Below are 23243 nucleotides of genomic sequence, written 5' to 3'. Positions count from 1 at the left end.
ACATAACTTGAAATTAACCATTTTAAAGTGAATGCTCCTTGGCTTGAAGTGCCTTCACAATAGTGTACATCCACTACCTCTGTCTGGTTCTAAAACATTTTCTTACCCCAGAAGAAAATCTGGTGTGCATTAAGCAGTGAGCATAGGACTTAGTGGATCAGAGGGGCGTCATGGACCACCCTCTAGAGGTGTTTACTGTACATAATCGACAGTGCCCCCTGGGCCCCATTTTGGTGATAAGGGCTAGGCAGAGGACAGGTGTCTAGGATTAGGGGAGTAGTCTGAGGCTGAAAACCACACATTTAGGGAACCTATATAAGCATTACAGATTGATCACAGCTAAATGCAATGTGCTACCCTGGATTGGATCCTGAAACAGAAAGAGGTTACTAATGGGGCCAGGTGCGGTGGCTCATGCCTGTAATCCCAGCACTTTGGGAGGCTCAGGTGGGTGGATTACAAGGTCAGGAGTTCGAGACCAGCCTGGCCAACATGGTGAAACCCTGTCTCTACTAAAAATACAAAAATCAGCCAGGCGTGGTGGCGAGCGCCTGTAATCCCAGCTACGCGGGAGGTTGCAGTGAGCCACTGCACTCCAGCCTGGGTGACAGAGCAAGACTACATCAAAAAAAAAAAAAAAAAAAAAAGAAGAAGAAGAAGAAGAAGGGAGGGAGGGAAGGAGGGAGGGAGGGGTTACTAATGGAAAAACTGGTGAAATCCAAATAAAGGTTGGAGTTCAGTTATTAGTGAGTAACCAGTGTTGGTTTCTTTGTTGTGACAAATGTACCGTAGTAATGGAAGATGTTAACAGTGGGGAAACGGGGTGAGGGACATGGGAACTGTCTATTGCATCTTTGCAGCTTTTCTGTAAATCTAAAACTGCTCTAAAATAAAGTTTTAACAAAGAAAATCATAGCTTGATTCTTCTAACACCCTTTACCCAACTAAGCTCCCTGGAAATGTAATGAAGAAAATAGCCTCCCTCCTTTCCTCCTTCCCTCCCTTCCGACCCTCTCTTCCTCCCTGGTCCCTGGGTCTGAAGCATAAAGGAAGGAAGGGTGTGGTTATGCACAGGCTTTAGTGCAGGGAAGTACATTTCTCATCTTAGTGTTCTTACCTAAGTCACCATACCAGAGGTATTTACTTGTTTCGCATGCAAAAAGTCTCAGCCTTCAATGCTAACGTTTTCCGTGCTGACTGTCCTTGTCATTTTTCCCCCAGTGGGTGGTTGAAAAATATTCTGAGGAGAAAGAATGCTGCTCATTATCCTTGTCTTGCTTTGCTTTAATAGTGAAGAACATTAAAATGGTCGGCTTTCCCCCTCAATCTGGTCCTTGTCTTCATGTCCTCTGTGGTATTGCAATGAGTTCCCTCCTCCAGTCTCCACAAAAGGCCAGTGATGACTTCTTGAGGGCTGTAAGCATAGCAGCTTGTAACTTGGTATTTAACAATGGTCCATTTCCATTCCAATACCCTTGATGAGGGAGGGGCTTGCACATGCTCACTTTTGCATGTTTTTTTTTTAATGTTCTTGTAGTATTAAGTATTTTTTAATGCAAGCAGAAAGTGTATTAGGAAGTTGTAAAATGTATAAAACACAGATTTGGTGAAGCATAGATTTAGAAAGACAGTGCTGTATTTTTATCCTACCTTCCTTGAAAATAACCTGCCAGGCACTCTTTGTATTTGTTTAAAATTACAAACACACTCTGAAGCAGAAGTGTTTAAAATTTGATATTAGTCTAGTTGGAGAGATTTAGGAGCATCCGCCAATTCCTTCCTTCCAGTCTATGTAACACGTTTTAAGTAGTAAAAATTGATGAATTCTAAGGGATGGGAATTTTATCTCACTGGTGAGTGGCATATCATGTGTATTTGTGCAGAAGCCTTTCTGAGATTCCTTTATCATCGCTCCTTTCACCTATTATTAACTAAGTGGACTTAACCTCTGATATTGACCTGTACCAGATTAAAGAACCACAATTGGGAGAGGTGGTGGTGCCTTCTGATTACAGGCAGATAACATTGAAGTCCTTTTTTTTTCAGGGACAAGTAAGAATTAAATTAGTGAGTCCTCTCTCTTCCTAACTAAAATGTCTTCCATTTGCTGTCAAATGAAGGAAACATATTGGAAAATAATGTACAGAATTAAGCTTAATCCTTTATCAATAAAGCCTTCAACTAATCATCATCACACAGAATGAGTTTGGGATCTTGTTAAAAAAAAAAAAAAAAAAAGCCTGTTTCTGTATCACTGAGCTTGTGGGAGATGGCGGTAGAAAGCACGAAGCATGCGCAGTGTAGCCTCCATCCCAGGGCGGTGACTGGCGTGCCTATTTCATCGTGTTCATCTCAGTGGCCAGCAGGTAGACCTCCCTGTGCCACTGCCAGGCCCTGCACTACGTGCAGAGGTGGGACCATGTTGTCCTTTGCAGATTCAGAGGCCTGGCACAGTTTATGGGGTGACATTAAGTATTTCAAACCTAAATCACCAAAAGAGAAGGATTCGGTGGCAACATTTCTAAACTCCGCTTTTTAGGATTTGCTATTCCTCAAGATTCTATTTTCCTCCTGTCCACCCACTTATATATGGGGTGTCATGATTGATGTTGTTTGTAGTGTTTCCCAGAAAGACGCTGTTTGGGAGCACTGCGGCAGACATCTTCCACCTGCTCTACCTGTTTGCACCCAGCCAAGTCGACCGGCCAGGGTGGGGTTCGTTCCCAGCATCATCCAGAAAAGCTCAGCCTGCAGCAGTGGCATGAAGTGCATTGGGGAGCAGCATGACATGCTGGAGGATGCTCCTTGGTCATCAAGAAGAGGAGATTGCTCAGGCTGAAGATAGTACCCAGATGTCCTGACAGTGGTGGGAGGTGCCACAGCTATGCCCACCTCTGAGATGGGAGTTCTGGGCCACCAGCAGCAGCTCACATGGCATTAATGGAGGAATTCTCCTCCTGCTCTAGCTGAGGTAGAACCGCAGAGCTCCCTCTCCTAGGCCTTCATTATGTGGTTGCAGTTACTGTGTTAGGCCTGTTTTCTTGCCCACAAGAAGCAGCTGTGGCCAGCCCAGAACGAGGGAAAGCAGAACTGGGAAAGCAAGAAGCCACGCTCCCCACCCGTGCCCACCCCGAGGTCTCTCCTTCAGTGTGACAGGGAAGGGGGATTGCCTTGCAGAGCCAAACCAAGCTAACACTCACCTTTTTATTTCTGGCAAACAATGTCAGGAGGTAGGAGAATGGAAGCATGCCCTTGTCACATTCTCTCAGGCCCGTGCCTGACCTGCTGGCTTACAGCCTGAGCACCTGAGCGTCTGTAGCAAATCCCACCACAGGAAGCAAAATTCTGCCTTCCTTTTGTCTGCAGATGTTCATGCCATCAGCAAGCCCTTTTCACTCTTCCTCATTAGACCCCTTACCCAAGTGTGGAAGTAGCAGAGGGCTGGGGACAGCTTGCTACGGGTCTATGGCTGCTAACAGGTTCCCATCATTTACTGTGGTCCCTGGAGGCTCCTTGCACTTGGTCCTAGGGTGAAGAAGCTTTTTATAGCCAGCAAGTCTCCAGCAGAGTAGATTCAGAGAATGGGACTTAGAAATGGGCGGGGTGGGGGGGGTGACCATCTGAAAGGGCAGAATCACAAAGAGCCAGGAAAGGTTTCAAGCGTGTTCATATTTTTCTGACATTTAAACTCTGCAGGGGCAGCCACTGTTTTGTTCTTTAACCCCCTCATTTCAAAACTGTGCATTTTCATCTGGCAATTTAGGGAGAGTAAGAGCAGACCGACAGCTACTCACTGCATTGTCTTGCTAGGGTGGCTGGAGAGAGAGGTGGAGTGTGTGTACCACCCAGGTAGGCAGGGGACATCAAGAGAGAGGCCAAGAGGAACCCACACACACTTTGCAGCTTTCTCGTCAGAGGTAAGGGACAGCATGAAAGTAGCCTGCAGATGTCCAGCTCTCCATCCACAGTCATTGCAGAGGGATGAGTAACCCTTTCAGTTCTGCACCGTCTGAACTTTTAGCTGTGAGCAAATGGATTGTCCATGGTGGGTCATGTTCTGGGCAGGGTGCCGCTTGCTTCTTCATTCCTTTGTTTATTTATTAGTTGATTATTTTTATTTTATTTATTTATTTATTTATTTTTATTTTTTTGTAATGGAGTCTCGCTCTGTTGCCCGGGCTGGAGTGCAGTGGTGTAATCTCAGCTCACTGCAACCTCCACTTCCCAGGTTCAAGCAATTCTCCTGCCTCAGCCCCTAAGTAGTTGGGATTACAGGCATGCGCTACCATACCCAGCTAATTTTTGTATTTTTGTAGAGACGGGGTTTCACCGTGTTGGCCAGGCTGGTCTTGAACTCCTGACCTCAGGTAATCCACCTGCCTCGGCCTCCCAAAGTGTTGGGATTATAGGCATGAGCCACCGCGCCCGGCCTGTTCATTCTTTTTAATATGCAAGACTGGCCCCTAACTGAGGCAGACTTGATCAAGGTCTGTTTACTCGGTGGCCACCAGGTGCTTTTCAGTGAAAGAGATTGAGTCAGTCCTAGAAGACTCAGCTCTCTAAAAAGTGGGTGGACACCTGATATTGCGTTGGTGGGTACGTGGAGTACCTAGCGTAAATTGACTACCAACCCCAATAGTATTCAAAAATCCTAACCTATCGCTCATTCCAACTCCTAGGGAAGGAAACTGTTTCAACATGGGATCATTCCCCAGGGATTGGAACCATCACCCTCCTCTGAGTCAGGTTGTGCTGCACACCTTACTTGGGTGTGTGGCGCCGCTGCAGCGTTTCACACCACTAAAGAGGCCCCATAAACAGTCATTACGTTGTTTTATTTATTTATTTGAGACGGGGTCCCACTCTGTCGCCCAGACTAGAGTGCAGTGGTGTGGTCTCGGCTCACTGCAACTTCCACCTCCCAAGTTCAAGCAATTCTCCTGCCTCAGCCTCTCTAGTAGCTGAGATTATAGATGTGCACCACCACACCCAGCTAATTTTTTGTGTGTGTGTATTTTTAGTAGAGACAGATTTTCACCATGTTGGCCAGGCTGGTCTTGAACTCCTGACCTCAAATGATCCACCTGTCTCAGCCTCCCGAAGTGCTGGGATTACAGACGTGAGCCACTGTGCCCAGCCACGTTATCTTCAATTTCTAACATTTCCTCCTACCAGCCTCCTCTACATTTCCTTCCCAAAGCCTCTCTTCAGATGCCACAGATGAAGGCCTGGAAGAGGCCATGGTTGTGACAAAAGTTCTAAGACCTCAGGCCAGACCTCAGTCCCGTTCCCTGTTCGGTGCCCTGCACAGGTGAGACCCCCACACTCAGAGGGACTCCACAGCCGGGAGCTGCCTCCCAGAGTCGTTGAAGGCCCTTCTGTCTTTTACAGATCTCAGTCCTCTGACCATCTCCCTGCCTCTTAAATGGTGATTAACTTTTTCCAACAGGGAGAACTTATGTTGTAAGGACAGAATGTGGTGTCATTTTCATCTGTTTCTGTGCTTTCTGTTGCTGCCTCACAAGTGTGTCCCAAACAGAACTGAGGGGACAGCTTTCATCCTTGCAAAGGGAAATGGGCCACTTCATGTAGCAAGACAAAGTCCTGTCCGTGACTCCGATGAATGGTATGCCCAAGAGATTTGTGCGTGAGCCCGCTAGTGGGCTGGCGACAGGCTTCAGGGAAGGAGCGGCGGCAGATGGTCCCAGGGCATCCCTGAGGGCAGCCCTTCCCCCCAGCTGACAGCTGGACTGTATTGACCAGGTCGCCAAGCAGAAGCATCGGCGCGGGGCTCTGGGAGCTGAGAGCCGCAGGGAGGGTCGTTAGGCTCAATCCAACAGTCGAAAACCCTTTTACCGCCACCTTCTCTCTTAATGGTCTTGTTTGAATATTCATAAGCATCTAAACTAAACTCAGGACAGATTTGATCATTTGTTCTCCTCTTATGCCGCCCCAGTACCTTTCCTGCACAAGGCTCCCTCAGCCCCTGCTGAGTGTGAGCATGGCCCAGGAGCTCACATGAACCCAGTTTTATGGCTAAAATTGAACCAGGAAAGCCTGGGCCATCCTGTTGACTTTCTGAGGGCACGCTGCATTGCCCTGGAAGTGGTCTGTGGCTTTCTGCCATTACAGGAGTCACAGAGTAGTCATCTGTCATCTGTATAGCTTGTTTCTTCCTGAAGCGTTGTGCGGGCTGCAGTGTACTCAGGTCAAAATCTGAAAACTGCTTCTGGGAAGACCGCCCACCTTCCCATTCCCCAGGTCTCCGTCCTCAGCCCATAGGGCTGTAAACTCCATGCATGGGCTGCCAGCATGGCAGGACGGCCCCCACCCTTCCGTGCTCTAAGCCCAGGCTGACCTCCCACCACGTTCCCCACAGCGACCATCCCAGAGAGAGACCACATAGCAGAGTGGCTAAGAGCCATTCGCCGTGTCATCAGGTCCTGGCTCCCCCACTGTTTCCTGTGTGGATTCACTTGCCTCAGTTTCCTCATCTGTAAAACAGAGACGCAGCCGGGCGCATGGGTCATGCCTGTAATCCCAGCACTCTGGGAGGCCGAGGCAGAGGATCATGATCCTAGGAGTTTGAGACCAGCCTGGGCAACATGGCAAAACCCCATCTCCCCAAAAAAATAAAAATTAGCTGGGTGTGGTGGCATGTGCCTGTGGTCCCAGCTACTCAGGAGGCTGAGGTGGGAGGATGGTTTGGGTGTGGGAGGTTAAGGCTGCAGTGAGCCATGAGAGTAGCTGCCCCACAGACTTGGTGTGAAGTTGAATTCATAGGTATGAAGTGTAAGGTGAATGTCTTGTCCACCACCTGGTCAACTTCTCTGAAGTGCCTGTCAATGGTGACACTCTCTTCTCCTGAGAAAGTTCTCCCTCCATCCCCTGTGGGCAGGCTTCCTCCCACAGGCCTCTTCCTCAGTGACCACCCCTTCCATCTGTGCTTCCCATATCTCCACAGTGGACACGGTGGCTCGGTATAGGCTGGAGTCAGACAGACCTGGGTTTGTGCCCAGCTGTCGTGTGTAAAGTCAACCCAAGACCCAGCTGCTATGACAGACCTACCCATTCCCACCAAAGCATTGTCCGCCTTCCCATTTTTTCAGGCATGTTATCTGCTCTTCTGGTCACAAAGTGAGCTGAAGAGCCTATAAGACACCACAGTTACAGCCGCGCAACAGTGCCCTGTGGGCAGCCCTGATATGCTGATGTAGGCAGGATCCTGGGTCCAGGACCTGGATCAGTCCCTAGGGTCCTGGGAGGGCCAGTGGCGCAACCAGTGATCTCCAGAAGGCACCCGAGATTGAGATGTTGTGCCCCAATTTCCCGTTTCCCCCACTGAGCAGGGGTGGCTGGGGCGCCTGGCACCTTGGCAGCTGAGCTGCCTCTTGGCGGGGTCTCTCTCCCAGCTCTGCAGTCTGCATTCTTCTCCAGTCATTGCCTCAAGTTTGATGGAGAAGTAGGTGGTATTGTCTGTGTTTTCCTGGGAGCCCAGATGTCTTTGGATGTTTCTCTGACTGCAGGGCCGTTCCTGCAGAAAATAATATCACACCAAGTGGGTGCAGAACAATTCAGGTGTCTTTGGGCTTGGACTCTTCTGGCAGCCAGCGACAGAAACTGGCGTTTTACCATCTGGAAAGCACTGAACTTTTTTCTTTTCATCTAAATGAAAAGCCTTAATTCCTTAATCCTGAGAAAGGTCAAAGACCCAGCGCGTCTCCTCGCAGCTACGCACAGGGCCTTCGGCAGACGCCAAAGGCGGTCAGGACCCTGGAAAGCTCCCTCGTGTCTATCCTGGGGCTTCCCTGTTTGCCCAGGCCCCACCTTCCAGGCAGTGTCCACCTCTGCTTCTCCACCCCATCCCTTCCCTCTCACTCCGCTCCCCTTTCCCCAGTGGCTGAAAATCAATACATACACTCCTGTCCACTTTCTCTCCCATTCACTCAGGCTCCTGCTAGGTGAGCCACACCCAGCGCTGAGCCACAGTCCTCTCGGAGGCCCTGAGCTAGGCCCAGGGAGGATGGAGATGTGGCAGATGTGGCCTCAAGGAGAGCACAGCTTGGGGGACAGGGGCATCTGGTTATAGGTCTGGCAAGTGCCCGGCGGGGGTGTGCAGAGGATGCTGCTGAGAGTACAGGCAAGGCTGGGATGGGGAAGACCCTGAGTACAGGCAAGGCTGGGATGGGGAAGACCCTGAGCTGAGTCCTGAGGGGTGAGAAGGGCTTAGCCTGACAGGAACATTCCAGGCAGAGGGGCCACTTGAGCACAGACGTGCAGCCAGGAAAACGTGTTGGGGTGGGAGGCGGATTCCTCCAGGAGCCGGCATTGCTGCCATGGAAGGTGGGGGCTGAAGGGAAATGCGGCTGAGACCCAGGTCCGCAAGGCCTCCTTTGCTCCACCAGGGCTTTCAGAAGGATCCCGTAGGTGGCTGTGGAGTGGCCAGCGGGGGTGCATCACCCCTAAAGGCTGTCTGCAGCCAGTCTGCACTCAAGGGTCCAGGGAGTTGGGGGCTTCCCTTTCAGGCGTCAGTGGCACCCTGGCTGGGACTTTAAAGAGGATAAGGTTGGAACCCCCCAAACCAAATCACATCTCATATGTAGAGGCCCTGGTGTGTGCCAGAGATCTTGCTGAGTACATCCACAGGCTCGCCCCTCTCAGACACAGAGCTTGATCTCTAAAGTGTCAGCAGGGATTTCGGACAAGATGGAGCAGCAATGTCTGCCTTCACCTCTCCAGTTCCAGCTCAGGCAGCCTTGCCTCTGGTCTCGTCCCAGAGCAGCATGCCTGGCTCTGGTGGACAGTTATAAGCCCTTCAGAGCCCATGTAAATGACTCCTTCATTAAGCAGAGGAGGAAATATTGATCCCATCCAAGTAATCCCAAGTCCCTGTGGGCTTCAATGTTTCCTCTCCAGGCTGCTAGGCCCGCTGAACCTGTGGCATACAAATCCGAGGTACAGATTAGAGACGAGAGCTGCATAATAAAAAATAAATCCCCTGCTTCCGCTCTACTGTACTTTCATCCCCATTTGAGAAGCTCGTCTCTGCGCACTCCCCATCGCCCCCTAACATCACTGTCAGGGCTGACTTCATAGCATTCCAGTTTCGAAATAATGATGGCTCCTCTTTTCATGGAATGAGTACTTCTGGGACTGTTTTAAATATTCTTCATCAAACCAGCACACATCCTTAGAGCAACACTGCTGGCAGGGATTGCTGTCTCTTTAAACATTTAACACACTTGGTTCATGTCTTTGCCCACAGGACCCACAAAGAGTTTTCTCCTTCCAAGAGATTCCTACTGTCCCTCTCCTTACTGGTGGGTCTGTCCTTGGTGAAACTCTTAGTAGAGACCCAAACTCTTGGGCTAATCTCCTTGTGTAACATTAAAATACATCTACCCAATGAAAGTCCATTCTGATCTCTGCATCGTGGGAACTGCCTGGGCACCTGTGCCTAGCACACGTTTGGCTTTGCTGCCTGCTACTTGAGTGCCCCAAAGTCTGGTTGAGTGGCACAGAGGCTTCCCACACAGAGAACAGTGCTGTGCAGGTGGTCTCCCTGGTTCCAAGCTGAATCCTCAAGCTCTTTGAACTGGCCTGGAATCTGAGGCCCACCTGAGGGTGCCATCGCATCGGGGCAGCAGGTGGGTTCCTGGATTGGGGCAGGAACTTCAGGGCACAGTGTGCACATGCTGCCAGGAGATAACTAGGACAGCTCAGGCTCTGCAGCAGCATCTGCTGAAAACCTAGACCTAGAGGGGCCTGCAGAATCACCCAGCCCCACCCCAGCCTCACCACGCTCTTCTACCGAGGGCCAGCAGGAAAGAGGCCCCCCAGGCCATTCGCCACTAAGCTAGGGTCGAACCCCGGTCTCCTGACGGTTCCCATCTGTCTGCCTTTTTGTCACTTTCACCCAGATCTAAGAGAATCTTCTCTTCACAGTACGAAGAAGCCGATATTGGCTGGAGGGAAGCCACAGTCTGGGTCCCTACCAGGCTTCTCTTTTAAATAAGCAACTTCTAAACACTTGAGTACTTAACTTTCCCTATTTACTAATCTTCTGAGGAAATACTCCGAATAGTAGAGGCGCCCGCTCTCCTAGCTTGGCCTCGGGGGCTGTGTGCTGGCAGATAATGCCCTCAGCAGGTGCGTTAGGAAGAGCATCTCTGTTCAAGCTCAGCTCCCCCGGGCGCTGCTCGGCCACAGTCCTGTCCCCTGGTGGTGGGAAGCAGGCAGTGGCCTGCAGCGGCCCTTGAACCTGCACCCAAAATCATCTCAGGGAGCCTGTGAACTCCTGGGTCCTGGTGCCCAGCCTGGTCCACCAGCCAGGAGCTGGAAGGCGGTTCCCAGCAGTCAGCCTCCAGCGTCTGTTCCTCACCTGCATGCTGCGTCGCCAGCCTCCACTCCGGCCCGGGAGCATGCCCCCTGGGGCCAGATGATGCCCATGACCTTTGGACACTCGGGAGCCCCTGAGGACAATCCCTGGATCACTGAGAAATACAAGGGCCCCTGTTTTAGAACCCCTGGCGGGAACTGTAAGTTTCCATTTAAATCAAATCAAATACCCCAAGTTGAAAGTATTCAGAAAATTCGGAGGAAAAAAGATAGGAAAGAGGTGCAAGGTTGCCCATAACCCCAGCACTTTGGGAGGCAGGAGGATCATTTGAGCCCAGGAGTTCAAGACCAGCTTGGACAACATGGCAAGACCTTGTCTTTACTAAAAATTAAAAACTTAGCCAGGCGCGGGGGTGTGTGTCTGTAGTCCCAGCTATTTGAGAGACTGAGGCAGGAGGATCACTTGCGCCCAGGAGTTCGAGGCTGCGGTGTGCTGTGATCAGACCACCGCACTCCAGCATGGGTGACAAGTACGAGGTCACCCCTGAAACAGAGGACAAAGGTCTTGCTGTGGATGGCGCTGTTGTTCCTGTACCAGGCTGGTGACTGGCATTGTCATCTTCTTAACTTTCCCCCTTCAAGGAGCCCAACAGGCCCTTGCTTTTTAAAGAGGAAACTGCTGAGGACAATAGTGTATTAAGAGGGTTTTTCTCCCCAGTCCTTTCTGTGTCATTACAGTATCCTTTATTCTTCCCTTACTGCTACAGAACAAACCTCTATCTGGTCAACATAAAACCTGGAATCTGGGGGTTAAACTTAAGTGAGAAATCATCTTGCTAGGCCTAAACCTGTTATCTTTGCCCCCACAGCGGGAGAGGGCCTGAGTAGGAAAAAGCGTGTGGGTGCTGCATACCGAATGTGGGGTGTATGGTAGGGTGAGCACCGAATCCGGGGCGTACAGCAGGACGCACACCTGGATCCAGGGCTCACAGTAGGATGCACACTGAATCCCGGGCACACAGTAGGATGCACACTGAATCTGGGGTCCACAGTAGGGCCATCCCACTCTCCCCGCCCTGCACCTTTTCTCACACTACACTTTTTCATGCCCTCGATGAATGTGTGGGCATGCCCATCTGATGCAGCCGCCTTGTATTTGCCTGATTTCCCCTTCTTTGTCCACAGCAGGGAGACTCATTCAATCTGGAGGTCTTCTTGAGGGCCCACCGGTGTCTCTGTCAGACCGTTTGGAGGGTTGGGGCCAGCACATAGCAGGGAGCCAGACAGGTTGAAGCTTCTTGCTGACAGGTGGAAGGAACATTGTATAAGTGACAGGAACTGGGGTGTAAGTGAGGAGACTTGTTATCCAGTCCCAGCTCCACCCTCAAAGTGCTGAGGTCCAGTCCCTTCTGGGGACGAGAGGTCCTGGAAATGGCACTTTTCTTCATCCCCCTACAACCCCTGTCCACCCCAAGAGGCCTGGAGTCGGGGGCCCATGAGGCTTGGGGCATAGAGTCTGGGCACCCAAGCTGGGGTTCAGAAGGTCGGAACAAACTCCTGCTGTGCCACCTAGCAGCTCCTTGGCTTGGGCAAGTCACTTAACCTCCCTGTGACTTAGCCCCCGACTTAGAAGTCCCAAACGTGAGAGTACCTCTGTCAGAAGATCGTCGTGGGGATTCAGCCGGCTAAAACCACGAGGGGACACATTTGGCGGGCGCTTGCCATGCGTCGGACACTTGAGGTCTGTATGTCAGTGCACTGTCCCTGCATTGGCCCATTTAATCCTCGCCCAAGGTCACACAGCTCACAAGGGACAGATCCAGAGGCTGGGCTCCTGTTGGAGGAGCCACACACCCTGAGCTGTGCAGTGTAGACCAGCTCTTGCACAGGATTAGTGCTCAGTAAATGGCGATGTGGGTTGTTGCTGTTATTGCAGGCAGTGCCACTCTGGGTTTAGCTAAAATAACTCATGATCTCCAAAGCACCCTCCAGCTCTGATTGTAGGAGGGGGGCTGTCAGGAGCTCCGTGCACACAATATGGCAGAGGAGCTTTGGGAGACTGTTTTGACTGGCATCTCCTTTTCCAGCACGTTGACTGGCAGCTGTTTCAAGGTCTCTTGAAAGAGTCCCTACTCCCTCCCTAAGCTCCATTCTCTCCTGGGTTTGGATATGCTGAGAGAGGGTAGGGAAAACTGAAAGGAACATTGATCAAGTGGACTGGATCTGTTGGCAGGCAATGGCGATGTCACCCTTCTCAAAGTAAATCACTGCAGGTCACCATTGAGACAGGGGACACACCCCAAACGAGGCATCTGAGACTTCTCTGCCTTGGGGTGAACCAGGCGCCTCCCAGTGAAACCCCTCCCTGCATCACCCTCTGCCCCTCTTTGTGAGACCTGTCTCCCCATCCCCGCATTCCTCTTGCTTCAGGGACCCTTGCCTCACTGGTTTATTGCTACCCTCCTGCCTTCTCCTCCCTCCCTTTCCTTGGGCTCGCATCCCTTTGATGTTTTTACAAGGCTTTTTTCAAACCGGCACTCACTGGTGGGCGAATCGCCTCCCTCTCCTTGGGAGCATTAGTGCCCTTCCTGGCCTCCGCCAAGGGGGAGGGTGGCTTTTATCTCCCAGCGGAATCTCATTAGCTTTGCCGCACAATGGGACCGAACCTCGGCTGCCACAGAGTGGATTTAAATTAGTTAATAGCAGATTTTTTTTTTTGCCCCAGGCCTGTTTTTTCCAAGTCTTGGATTCTGAGCAAAAAAACAATTTTGTTGTTGAAAAATGTAAAACAAAAAAATATTGAAGGTGGAGTGCTTTGACAAGACGGAAGATCACTGTAGGTGAAGTTCTCGTGTGCTCCACAGCCACCCACAGGAATTCCAAAACCAGCAGTGGAGGACTTGGGGAGGACAAGAGGGAAAACATGGCAAGTTCATCAGCTCTGTTTCCTTTATTAAAATATTTCTGTAATTGGTGGTGGGAAATTGAATAAATCAAGTGATTGCATCAGCGCTGGAAAAAGCTGCCAGCACTTGGCAGTGGAAGAGAATATATGCTTTATACTGGACTTTTTGAAAAAGAGGCTGAGTTTGGCCAGATTGCCGACCAGCAATGGAAAAACTAATTAGGTGCCTTGCCTGTGAGCCAGACACCCAGCAGGGCTGTGGCGCATGGCTCCTGCCGCCTCTGAAGAGGACACTTTCTAGTGAATTCAGTTCGTGCTACCCTTGAGCAGCCTGTGCTACAGCAGGCACATTTGTGAATCTCCCAACCTGTGCCTGGCGTCGCAACTGTAGCTTCCCAAAGACTTACCCGCCCTGAGAGATGGTGGGCAGCTGCTGGCCACAGCCCTGGGCCTGCACCTTTATCTGCAAACTGGGAGAGCGGGGATGGGAGTCAGTGGGTAGGAGGTGGGCAGAGGCCTGGGCCTCCCAGTGTTCGGGCTCCCACACTGCTGCCCTCACCCACTATGTGCATCTTCCCAACTTCTGGACATCCTCACTCCTCCTCTATCCAATGTAAATCAGAATAGCGGGCCGGGCGCAGTGGCGCACGCCTGTAATCCCAGCACTTTGTCAGGCTGAGGCAGAAGAATCACTTGAGCCAGGAGTTGGAAACCAGCCTGGGCAATACAGTGAGACCCTGATTCTACAAAAATAAAAAATTCGCCGGGCGGGGTGGCGTGAGCCTATAGTCCCAGCAACGCAGGAGGCTGAGGTGGGAGGATTGCTTGAGCCCAGGAGGTCAAGGCTGCACTGAGCTAAGATTGGGCCACTGCCCTCCAGCCTAGGCGACAGAGCAATACCCTGTCTCAAAAGAAAAGAAGAAAAAGAAAAGCACCTATCTCCAAGTTAGTGTGGGAATTAAATGAGATGGGCACATAGGACTTGGCACATAATAAGCTCTTATTAATAATAGCTACTATAAGTTAATAAAATATCCGATGGATCTTTTAAAAAAAGCACTTTTCAGAAATAAGGAAAAACCCCCACTCTACAAGCACCCGCTGTGAAAACCTTCCACCCTGGCACCCCACAGTGCCCACTGTGAAACTGGTACCATTCATTTTGATTCATGAGAAGACAGACTGTCCTTCTGATTTGTATTTCTTTGTTTCATGGCCCAGAATCAAATGCCCAGCCCTCTGGGGGCCATTCCCCTGTAGTGCCTGGGATATGCCCCAGCCTTGCCACTCAAAGCCCAGTCCCTAACCAGCAGTGTGGGCACCCCTGGGAGTCAGCTGGCAGTGCCAACGCTCACCCCTCCCCGAGCTCCTAGATGAGAATCTGACAAAAGACCCCCAGTGATTGTGTGTTCACCAGCCTCGCATTCTCATGCATTTTAGCATCCCTAGGAATAGGCTGGAGGGGCTGACTTAGTGTCTGGGCCCCACCCTGGAGATTCCAATGCTGTGGCTAGAGAGGGGCCCAAGAAGGCAGATTTCTAACCAACTCCTAGATGGTGCCAGCGCCGCTGGTCCCCAAACATTTCAAGCAGCACCATTCTTAAGGGGAAAATTCCTTGGCTGCAGCTCGAACTTGCTGTGCCACCACTGTAATGGGATTGGGAGACCTGGCCAACATGGTGGCCCATTTTCTAGATGTGCAGTGAATATTCAAGGAGGCAGATTGGTCTGGAGAGAGGAGGAGGATGCTGAGTGACAAACCTCCTGTAGTTCTGCACAACTCAAGCTCATTTCTTCCTCACATTACATATCCATCCTGAGTTTTGACGGGGCTGTGTCACTCAAGGATGAGTGACGGCTGGTAACTTCTACCACAGAGGGCAAGTCCAAGATGCCCCAGCACCTTAGAGGTAGACCAGAGCCCAGGTCCTCAGCTCCTGTCCCGCAGTCCCCACTCCTTCCAGGCCCCTGGCTCCACCCACCTCATCTGAGCCACTCTCCCCGCAGAGAGTCAGAATGGGGGTCCTTCTCACCATCTGCACACATGACCTGAGGACCTCTGCATCAGACATTAGACTGACATGGGCTCAAGGTAGGGAAATTGACACGAAACAAAGATGGCAAAAAATACCAAGTTCAGATATGAGGATTGAGATGGAAGAAGAGAGCCAGGCAAGGAGACAAGCCCCATCGGGGGAGCCTGGGGGGCTTCCCTCAATACGCGAAGGAGAGGGGGAAAGGAGAGAGGCCCATGCCGAGGGGAGGACTCAGGGAGGACAGAGATGGACATTTGAGGAGCTGAGGGACCCGATGAAAGGAGGCAGACACCGGGTGCTGCAGGGTTTCACATGGAGTTCACAGTTCGCATTTCATCCTGAGTGCAGGGAAAGCCGTGAGAGCGTTTTAGGGGAGTGACATACTTGGGTTTCTAGTTGAACGATGGCAATCACTCATGTTTTCTGACCAGCACACGCTTCTGCCCACTACTTCATCCTCACCGTCATCCCCTGTGGTAGGCACTCTTTGTCATTATCCCCATTTTCCAGATGGGAAAACTGTAGCTAATAAAGATGAAGTGCCTCGCCCAAGGCGTCGCTGCTAGAAGGAATGGAGCCCACGCTCTTTCCCTCTTTGCTGCAGAATGTTCCCTCTGAGCCGTGTTGAGGCAGGCAAGATGGGAAGAAGTAGAAGGATTCGAGATAGATAACTTGGAACCACAAGGCTGCTTGGGTATGAGGCAGGGGGAAGAGAGGCGACAGGGCAGGGCCCAGGTTTCTGGCTCAGGCCTCTGGGTCAAAGGCCATTTAGCAAAAATGCTGGAGGAGGTGCAGGTCTGGAAGACCACTTGAGATGTTCCTGTAATTTGCACAACGCCTTGCCTGGAGAGAGCACCTTGCAGTTATCAATACTGAGTTGTCTTGGAATGCTTGGAGAACTCAAGTTCAGCCAGAGGAGGTCAAGTCCAGAGGTCAGCTGAGGAAGGGAGGAGGAGATGGGCACAGATCTGTCAGGCCAGGGAAGATGAGCTCAAATAAAGATCAGGAAGCCAGGCCAGGTACCCAGGGAACAGCAGGCTGGGGAGGGTTTGGGGAACCTGGGAGTGCACGGTCTTGTTGGTTTGGTTAGAGGCTCTAAACTCCAAAGGCCACAGGGCCCCTGATGAGTGGAGCAGGCTGGATCCAAGACCCTAGGGTGCTCAGGCAAACTGCACGTGTCACCGCTCCTCAGCTGCTGCAGCTGGTGGCCACGTGGCAGTGCCAGGGTCACACTCACAGAGATGAGGAGAAGCTGGGCCCCCTTTGATCTTCACAGTAGCCTATGAGACGGTCCCCAGATCCTCCGATGCTTCAAGAGGAGCTGGGCACCACAGTTAAGTGAAGTTTCCTAAATTTTAAGTGTTGGTCATTTGTGTTTAAAAATGTGAAAACAAAAGAAATACAAGTGCAGCCAGACAAAGCCTCTCTGCCTGCACATGGCTGCTGAAAGGCTGAAATGGATGGAGGTGATCTCACCCCAGGGGATTCCCAGGGACGGACGTTCCTATCGCGGGGAAGGTGTCACACACGGAGCTACGGAACAGCAGGGCCGGAGCAAACAAAGCCAGCCCAGCTGCCTTGGCTATTCCAACAGGGGCTACACTGGAGACATTTTAAAAATAAATGGGGTGAGGGGAAAGAATTCTCCAGAAACTTTGGTTCTTCTGTAATGGCAAGTATAATTGCAAAAAACATCTTGTCAGCCCGTAAAATGACACTTTCACAGGTTTTCTTAACAAGGAAGCTAGATGGGCAAGAACCAAGCGTTCAAGTTCAGGGACCGTTCGAGCCCAGTTTGCTTTGCTGTGTTTCGTAGCCATTAATTTCCCCCTGCCAATTACCACCAGTCATTTTGCAAAGTTATCATTACTACTGTTTAAAAGAAAAAAAAAGCATTGCTCATTTTAGAAAGCTGTCTGTCAAAAATGCTTAAAATAAAAGCAGTCTTGGCATTCGAAGCAATAAGTACCATTTATCTTGAAAGCCACTTGGGTAAGAATTTCTCAACAGTGTTGGCTACAAGAACTGTTGATGTATTTGCAAGAAAGTGCAGGTGTTTATGGTACATGGCCTTTGGTGGGTGGGCGTTTTTAAGTTTACTTCTTTATTCAACAAATACGTATTGGGCACCTGCTGTATGCAGGGTAATATCCTAGGCCTTGGGGATGCAGTATGGGGCAGGCCGTGAAAGTCCAGTGGGAAATAGGGCAAGTCCAGGGCCCAGGCAGAGCAGAAGAGGAGACTGGGCAGGCGGGGCTGGTGGCATTGCCAGAGAGTGAGTGCTTCCCACGCCTGGCCTCACTCTGTCCTCTCACGAGCCTTACTCAGTATGTAGTACAGTCTCCATTTTATGGAAGGGGAAACTGAGGCTTAGAGAGGCCCCATAAGAGGCCAGGGGCCAGGCCCCGGCTTGCCTGGCTGCAGAGCCGGTGTCCTCACGTTTTGTGGGGCAGCCTCTCCAGCTGCAGGTGTGGACACACATCACCGTGTGGCGCGCGGACCCTGGTCTCCACCTGCCCAGCTTGCTCTACGCCTGCATGGGTTCAGCCGCATACACAGTGTTCATTGGGGGTTAGGAAATGGACACGTCTACACAAGTTAGACCTATGTTCATTCTTCTTCTCAAAGCTAAGGATTTTCTCTGGAGTTTTTTGGGTTTTTTGTTTTAGGTGTGGTTTTTTCATTTTGTTTTGTTTGAGACAGGGTTTCTGTCACCCAGGCTGGAGTGCAGTGGCACAGTCACAGCTCACTGTAGCCTCAACTTCCCAGGCTCGGATGATCCTCCCATCTCAGCCTCCTGAGTAGCTGGGACTATAGGTGTGTGGCATCACAGCCAGCTAATTTTTTGTATTTCCTATAGAGGCAGGGTCTTGCTCTATTGTCCAGGCTGGTCTTGAACTCCTGGGCCCAAGTGATCCCCCCCGACTCAGCCTCCCAAAGGTCTGGGATTACAGGCATGAGGCACCGCACCTGGCCTGTTTTGTTTTTAATGATGACATGTGCGATGTCAAGAATCCCTAATGAGGACAATCATGTAAACCATTACTTTGAACATAACTATCAAATTAGGTATAATCTACTCATTTGCTGATTGATGGCGGCCATTAACAATTCACAGTGTCATCCAGTTTCAGAACCACCAGGGTTCTCAGGCCAGCCCCTTTGCTGCTTGGAAGGGGCATGGAGACGCAAAGAGGATAAGGAGCTGGATCAAGGTCAGGGGGTGGTGCTGGAGCTTAAACCCTGTGCTCTGTCCATCTGGTCACCTGATGCCTTCACTGGACTTCAAGCAGCCTTGCCCTTGGTCTTGCTGATAAACTTCTCCTGAGGAGTCAGGAGACAATAGGCACAGACCCCTAAGGTGCTGACCATAGGCCACAGCCTTCAGAGAGCTGGTGAGGGGACCACACCAGGCGTGCCGGGCTCCTGCGAAGGGCCATCCTAGCAACGGTGAGGCCCAACAGAACAGCCTCAGAAACTGCCAGGCTCCCCATCATAAATCCTGTGTGGCTCAGAAACTGCCAGGCTCCCCATCATAAATCCTGTGTGGCTACAAATGGTGACAGAATGAGAATTCAAGGAAATGGAAAGAGACCAATTGCCCTGTTGGGAAAACCATTGCAGGAGGAAGAGGAAGTGTGCGTACCGGGCGGAAGTGCTCCTTGTCGTATGTGCTGTGTGTGCTGCGCCTCGCTGAGCAGGGAGGCTTGGGATCCCCTCTGGGATCTGCCCCCACTGGCCTCTGGCCGCTCCCTCTGCCAGTGCTCCAGCCTGGCCAGGCTTTCCATTGCTGGAATCTTCCACACGCCCCCTGCCTCCAGGCCTGCATCCTTTCTGCCGACAGCATGCCTCTTCTCCCCGTCTGGGTCCCCAACTCTGCTAACTAATTTTTCTACAGAGATTTTATTTTAGATGCCCTTTCCTCCACGAGATACTCAGATCTGTTTTCACACAGAAGGCGTGCATTTGTCCTGCTTGTTTTCTTTATGCCAGCTTGGAGTGGCCGCTAACTCGTCTTTGTCCTTCACTCTCAGGTGACAGACCATGCCACCACTGCCCTGCTCCACTATCAGCTGCCCCAGATGCCGGATGTCGTGGTCCGATCCTTCATGGTAAGTGGCTTCAAGAGTCAGGTCTCCTGTTTAAACCTCGGCTCCCTTCAAGTGAGAATAGGGAGCTTGAAGGGCAGCCGTTGCATCTTCAGACTTTGAGGGCCTCCCAGTGGGAGATGGGGCTGCCAGTTTAAAACTGCTACTTTCTTTAAACTGCGAAGGGATCTGGGAGAAACCACTTCCAGCTTCATTCACTGGTGCTTTCTCTACTTGCTGAAAAAGCGGCGGTTTCAGAAATGATCTTCCAAAATAGTTCCAGCATTGACTTAGTCCACAGATATTTCACTGAGCTCCTAATCTGGGCCAGGCCCTGTGGTTGGCACAGAGCATGTAGCAGTGAATTAACAAATCGTGCAGTTTCCCAAGACGTTTCCTCCTTCGATTTTCAGAGTTGGAGCTCGAGATGAGAGCAGCCCCAAAGCAGCCATTCCCGTGGGGTGCTGCAGCCGGCTCCTGCCAGTGCCTGTTCAGTATCTTGCGAGCTGGTTCTTCAGCCACTACTAGTTTGAAATCAAACTTGGTGGGAGTGTTGACACCACGGAAATCGGCAAACACTACAAGTCAGGACTTCCCCCGAACCCCAGGGCCAGTTTATCAGCATTTATCACGTGGCCACCAGTTGGCCTAAGCAGGGCTAACACCATGTCCCCGCGTCCTTGACAGACGTAGCCGCCAGCTGTTCCATCGTCATGCTCTCACGCCGTCATGCTCTCACGCCAGCATGCTCACACGGCCGCATGCTCTCACGCCAGCAGACCCCATCGTCCACCGCTGCTGGGACTCCCTGTTTTCTTCATGCTAGAAAGTGTGCCGGTTAGAGAACCGACTCCAAAGACCTGTTAGCAAGGCCAAATCAGTGTGCATCTTATCACATGGCATCAACAGTGCCACTGCTCAGAGAGCCTGGAGTTCATTCCTCGGAAGACACATCCCTGGTGCGTTGATTGGCTTCATGATGCTGGCAGAGTGGGCACAACACAGCCAGGTGCTCAGAGCTCCCACAGAGTGGTCCTTCTGTGTGTCCAGGGAACAGTTCCCCTGACCATCTTCAGCAAGAGCTCCAATTTCAGATAGATACAAAGATTTGCTTTTGAGCCTAACACGTTGTAATGCCCCCTTTCCCTTTGGTAACTGACTGTGGGATTTAGGGAAGATTTGAATCCCAGTGACTCCACTCGGGAGGCTGAAGCAGGAGGATCGCTTGAGCCCAGGAGTTCGAGGTTACAGCGAGCTATGATCGATTGCACCACTGCGCTCCAGCCTGGGTGTCAGAGCGAGATCTGGTCTCATAAAAAAAAAAAAAAAAAAAAACATTTACATCTGTCACAGCACTCAGCACTGTGCTCAGCCCACACCAGCTAATTAATACGAATCTGTTGATTGATTGATTTGAGGCACAGACATGAGTACTATTTGTGGCAGAGACAGAACTTCTTCTACTTAGGGAAAAATAAGTAGTTTAACTGAAGGACCTCTTGACCTCGTGTCTATTGCCAAAACCCCCAAACACCTGGCCTTTGGAAAGGGGGACAGTACTGATGGGCCATGCCCTGTCACAATGAAGGCAGCTGTGGTGAAGATGGAAGAATGTGTATCAATAAGCTCGGCCAACCTCTTCAAATAACAGTTTTCTCTTACCGACATAATTCAGGAGGACATTAAATGACAAGATTCACGTGCCCTTTCACCGCGAGAACTTGCTTGCCTGCTGTTTTGCGTTTGGGTATTTTTTTCTTTGGTAGTGAATCTCCTTGGGTTTGAGAATTGAGTTACGGGAGGCTCATCCTTATGTATGACGCCCAAGAAAGCTCTGCACTCTGAACCATTCAAGTGAGGATTTGCTGCTTATGATGTTATTTGGTGGCACCAGGGCTGTCCCCACCCCTCCCCCCAGTATGTCAGGCCACACTGTGACAATGAGTGACAACCTCTGAAATCAGATTAGCTAGAAGGCATGTTGACCTCCGCGGAGAACTCTGGAATCGTCCTCGGTTCCAAGGCTTCCTCAGCACACATGCACAGCCACCTGTTAGTAGTGGGCAAGGAGAAGAGGATGGATACTGACATTCAGAAGACATGGGACCCAGAAAGTGAAAGTGGGGTGCTGGCCCCCAGACTGCCAGACTGCTCGGTGGTTCACGGGGACTCCAGGGAGGCCTTCCTGCTTTTGAGAGTAGGGGTTTCTGTTTTCAAAACTCCCTCGGTTGGGAGGGGCACGCAAGCATCAGACGTGAACATCAGCAGTCAGGTGACCTTGTGGGTTCCGCCTGCTGCTCCCTGTGAAATCACGGGGCATCTTCCGGGGCCAAAGCCAACTTAAGTTGTCTGGGCCATTAGGCTTGATAGGAAGGAGGACTTTGGGAGCACCTGTATCCCATTCTTTCACTTCTCTCCTCGTTTCTCTTTTTAGACCTGGTTAAGAAGTTACATAAAGCTGTTCCAGGCCCCGTGCCAGCGCTGCGGGAAGTTTTTGCAGGATGGCCTTCCCCCGACATGGAGGGATTTCCGAACCCTCGAAGCCTTCCATGACACCTGCCGGCAGTAGCCCCACGCTGGCCCCAGCCTCAGACCCCACCCAGCACCTTCCCAGACACGCAGGAAGCCCACAGAAGGCTCAGCTGGTTCCTCACCGCCCAGATGTGTACAGCTGCTCCTCCCTTTCATAAAACAGCGCCATGTGTGCAGAGGCCACTCTTGAAGAGCAGACCCCCTCTGTGGCTGATGGGACTAATTATTCCCACTAGCCAGCGGACTGAAGGCAAAGAAGACCTTTCTAGAACCTGGTAGAAGGAAGCTGTGCAGCATGCTCCTCGTCCGTGTGTGTCGGCAGTGCTGGTGTCTGTCGTCTCCGCGAGCTGTTACTGGAATGAGCCCTTGTGTTCATGGGTATCGTCATGCGGGGTTCTTGTGTTTTGTGGGGCTTGGGTTTTGGTAACTTATTTTTATAAGCAATAAACCTTTTGTATCCTGGAAAAGGCTTTGTCTCCTGTTTGTTACAGCACCTTATAAGTACTACACATTCAGTTCATGAACACATAATGGACCTGGGCCTCTTGAAGAAGCAGAAACCAGCATGTCCCATGTTCACAGGGTGGTTCTTTTTGAGCACGTACTGCCCTGCGTCCTGCTTGCGGGCGAGAGGGCAGTGCTGGCAGATCCTCTATTTCAGAGACGCTGTGATGGCTTGAAAAATGAATGATTCTTTTTGAGAAAAAGAACATGCAGAAGTTTCTTTTTACTAAACCAGTCACACGCATACCCCAGAGGGAAAGAAACCTGCCCGGGTTAGCCGGCCAGATGCGTGTGAGCAGGACTCGCAGGGGTGTCGGCTTGTGGGCCCCAGGTTTTGTCCTAAATATTACCATGACTCGATCCCAGCCGCATCTCCCGACTTTGTTCCGTGCCTCAGCACCAGCTTTTAAAGCCATAGCCTGTTTCTGTGAAGATCGTTGACCTGGTGAAGGGCTTGAGGAGGGTGGTGGCATCGCCCAGAGCCAGCCTGGCCAGGCCCATGCTAGAACAATGTTCTCTTTGCCGTGAACAAAGCGTCAAGAGAGATGACGCCTTCTGAGATGTCCAAAAGAACCAGTGGGTCCTCCCTGGCTTCTGGTACCATCAGCCTTCCCCCCCACCCCTGGCCGAAAAGAGCCAGAGAATGGAGAGGGTTTCGTGCTGAGGGCTCTAGGACAGTGCCTGTCCACGTGGCATCCCACCTGCAGCACTGCCACCACGGACGCTTACTAGAAATACACATCCCCAGGCGGGTTGCGGTGGCTCACACCTGTAATCCCAGCACTTGGGAGGCCAAGACAGGTGGATTACTTGAGCCCAGGAGTGCAAGACCAGCCTGGG

At 51.3% G+C, this 23243-nt stretch overlaps 1 protein-coding gene across 3 annotated transcripts in view; it reads left to right on the top strand.

Annotated features, from left to right (window-relative positions):
* The window catches only part of MED27 (mediator complex subunit 27), a 218215-nt gene extending 195849 nt beyond the window's left edge, over positions 1-22366 (top strand). For 2 of the 3 annotated variants that reach the window (XM_004048767.4, XM_055351393.2), the window contains 2 exons: positions 19314-19391; positions 21802-22366. In XM_004048767.4, coding sequence (XP_004048815.1) covers positions 19314-19391; positions 21802-21936 — 213 coding nt within the window. In that variant the 3' untranslated portion in view covers positions 21937-22366. Of the gene's footprint in view, positions 1-19313; positions 19392-19780 lie in introns of all 3 variants that reach the window. The other variant, XM_055351394.2, reaches the window with a different exon arrangement.
* The last annotated feature ends 877 nt before the right edge of the window (positions 22367-23243 follow it).

This window comes from Gorilla gorilla, chromosome 13 (genome assembly GCF_029281585.2).
Source record: "Gorilla gorilla gorilla isolate KB3781 chromosome 13, NHGRI_mGorGor1-v2.1_pri, whole genome shotgun sequence".
NCBI lineage: Eukaryota > Metazoa > Chordata > Mammalia > Primates > Hominidae > Gorilla > Gorilla gorilla.
The sequence above is the reverse complement of the archived record's forward strand: the minus strand, read 5'-3'. Positions and strand labels throughout refer to the sequence as shown.